Source organism: Thalia democratica, chromosome 2, assembly GCF_965202585.1.
Source record: "Thalia democratica chromosome 2, ktThaDemo2.hap1.1, whole genome shotgun sequence".
Taxonomy (NCBI): domain Eukaryota; kingdom Metazoa; phylum Chordata; class Thaliacea; order Salpida; family Salpidae; genus Thalia; species Thalia democratica.
Window position 1 is genome coordinate 95465606 of NC_139166.1, and position 2869 is coordinate 95468474.

Genomic DNA, 2869 nt, shown 5'->3' on the forward strand with positions numbered 1-2869 from the left:
AAGACAAGACTAACCCAAAAAAACTAAAACGACTAATTTTTACTTAAAAAGTAGAAAGTTTAGTTCCGTAGGTAATATAGGCAAAAGTAAAATGATCTAAACAAATTTACATATAAATTTACAAAACCTTATGAAAAAGTTTTAAATGTTCGTAGCTTAAAAATGATTAAAAAAAATGCATAAAAACATAAAATTTTTAAATGTGTGTGTCAAAGTATTAAAATGAAGTTTTTAAAGTAATTTTTCAGCTAATTTCTTATAAATTTCAGAGCCGCTGATTAAGCGGTACAAATAATGAACATAGACAAAAAATAACTGTTAATTATTCAAATTTTATAAAGAAAAAATATAGAAAAATTGCAGTATTTTCGTTATTACATCACTAATTAGCTTACATGAAAAATTAATTAGTGATTCTAATTGTTTGAGTTGAGTATAAGTTTTGTTTTTAGAAAATGTATACTAGAAAATGTGTTCAGACTACAAAAAAGATTATTTTTAAACTATTTATCAAAATTTTTTTAAATTCAAAATTGCTAGTGACTTAATCTTTTGAATTGCTATAAAGTTAATTACTACAATTTAAAGATTTAAAAAAATATTTGCATAGCTGTAACGTAGTAAAAATATTGAACAATATAATTTGACTAAAATACTTGAAATATTGGTTTTCACAACTTAACAATAAGAAACTTGAAAACTATTTTTAACAAAAAAAAAACTTAAACTATATAAAAATGATGGTTAGCTTGTACAAATGAAGTGATAATATCAAGCTGCAATGAGGAGAACAAACTTGGAATTGGATACATATACCTATTTAACATCATTTACTTACATTATTCTATTAAATTAACTTAAAATTAGGGTCTTTGATATTATATCACTATAAGTTTCAATATTTATTTTTACAATTTCTCATTGTAAATATTATACTATTAAAGCTTGTTAAACGAAACAAAATAAACGTATATAAGTGTTTCACAACGACTTCTAGGTCAAAATAAACTTAAGTTTAAATGAATTTAGCTGTTTGCTACAGTATAAAATTAATAAATATTACAACTTTTCGTAATACAAAAACTATTTGAGTAAAGTTTTCAATCAATATAAGCAGTAAAAATGTAAAATAGAAGTGTTGTCTAACACTTGTTAATTTTTGTTAACTTAGAAAAATTTTATCTAATATGTTTCAAAAGTTATTTGTCTAATTTTTTTTTACTTTCTTATAATTAATAAAAATTTGATAAAACAGTTTACTTGTGTGTAACGCCTAAGTTTCAGAAACTAAGCGTTAATACTTTATAAATTTTAAACTTATTTTTTTAACAATAAGTCAGACGCAGATTATATTTGCTTTGTTTTATAGAGAGAAGCAAGACATTGAATTTACTTATACCATATAGAATCTTAAATCATGTATGATAATCTAATTGTTTAAATATATATAATAACTTGTTATAAAATTAATTATTTAAGGTATATAAACACAATTAATTTGAAAATTATTTATTTACACAAAGAAAACGACGTTCACCCCTACAGGATCTTCAGGACTACAAAATAAAGTTTTTGTAAAAGTTTTTAAAAATAAAAAAAAACTATTATTTTCTAACCTACGTGATTTAAATCATTTTACAGTTAAGTATAATACAATTTATCAAGTTATGGTTTTTGATTATTATTACTTAGATGTTTAAGTGACGTGATAACAAAATTCTTCACTTTTTTATGGACTTCGATTTATAAATAAGAAATAAATAAACAGAATTTAAGCAAAATTGTTTCGTTCCATACTGAGTTAACAGTACATCGTTAATACGATGGCGTCTCACTAAGATAAGGTCTAATTGGTGCCAGTTTTTAGAACGGGGATGTCTCTAAGAAACTTTATGCTGCCATTTAGTTTTAAAAAATGAATTGGTAACACAGAGGTTCTGTTTATGACAAAACTCTAAAATGCGTTGACAATTAGAATTCATTCTTCCAAAACCAAAATGTCCTAGACAGGGAGCCCAGGAGTCGTGATCAGATCCAACTCTTGCATTAAAATCACCCAGAATAACAAGTTGGTGGTTTTTTGGCAATTTATTCACTACGAGATTTAACTTTTCATAAAAAGTATCTTTAATTTGCTCGTCAGTGTATAGCGTATGCGCATATACACTAATAAGGGTCGCTGTTCCTTTTTTGGTGTGTAGACGTAGAGTAGCAATACGTTCGTTTCCGTCACCGACTTCTTCATGTTGTAAGAGTGTATTCTTGACAGCAAAACCAACACCATATTCTTTACGTTCTTCAACAGACTTACCAAACCAGAAGAAAGTAAAATTTTTTTCTTTAATTGAGCCTTGACCAGCAAGGCGCGTTTCTTGAAGAGCTGCAATATCAACTTTAAGACGAAGAAGTTCGTTATTTATAATAGCAGTTTTTCTTGCATCATTTATGTTTTCGGGGTCCATACCAGTAGTCATGGTACGAACGTTCCAGCTTCCCAGTTTAAGAGTGGGTCTCTTTTTACGTTTATGTTTGTCAGGTGACATAGTTTCAGTTTATTTTTCATTTAAAGCTATCCCCATTCACCAAATGAGGAAGGTAAACTTTGACGGAACAACACCTTATTGGCTGAGGGCTGCTCATCTTAAGGCAGGCGGTGGTTGTTCAGGGGAAGTAAAAAATTTCTCCTACCGACGAATACGACCCCTGGCGCCCATTCTTTCGCCAAACAGGGTTAGGGTTATTACCGGTAACTGCCGTATTCCGTGTTGTGTCTTCGCGAAAAACCTGCGAAGCTGGAGTAACACAAAGCCAGGGCAAAACATTGAGATTCCAGCTGTTGCCCATGCAGCAGGATCTCACTCTCCACAGT

General features: G+C 28.7%; 1 protein-coding gene across 1 annotated transcript; it reads right to left on the reverse strand.

Annotated features, from left to right (window-relative positions):
- Positions 1-1880: 1880 nt before the first annotated feature.
- LOC145829136 (protein CFDP2-like) lies at positions 1881-2543 on the reverse strand. Its single transcript, XM_082936865.1, has one exon. The coding sequence runs from the start codon at positions 2541-2543 to the stop codon at positions 1881-1883; it is 663 nt and encodes a 220-aa protein (XP_082792991.1).
- Between the last annotated feature and the right edge of the window lie 326 nt (positions 2544-2869).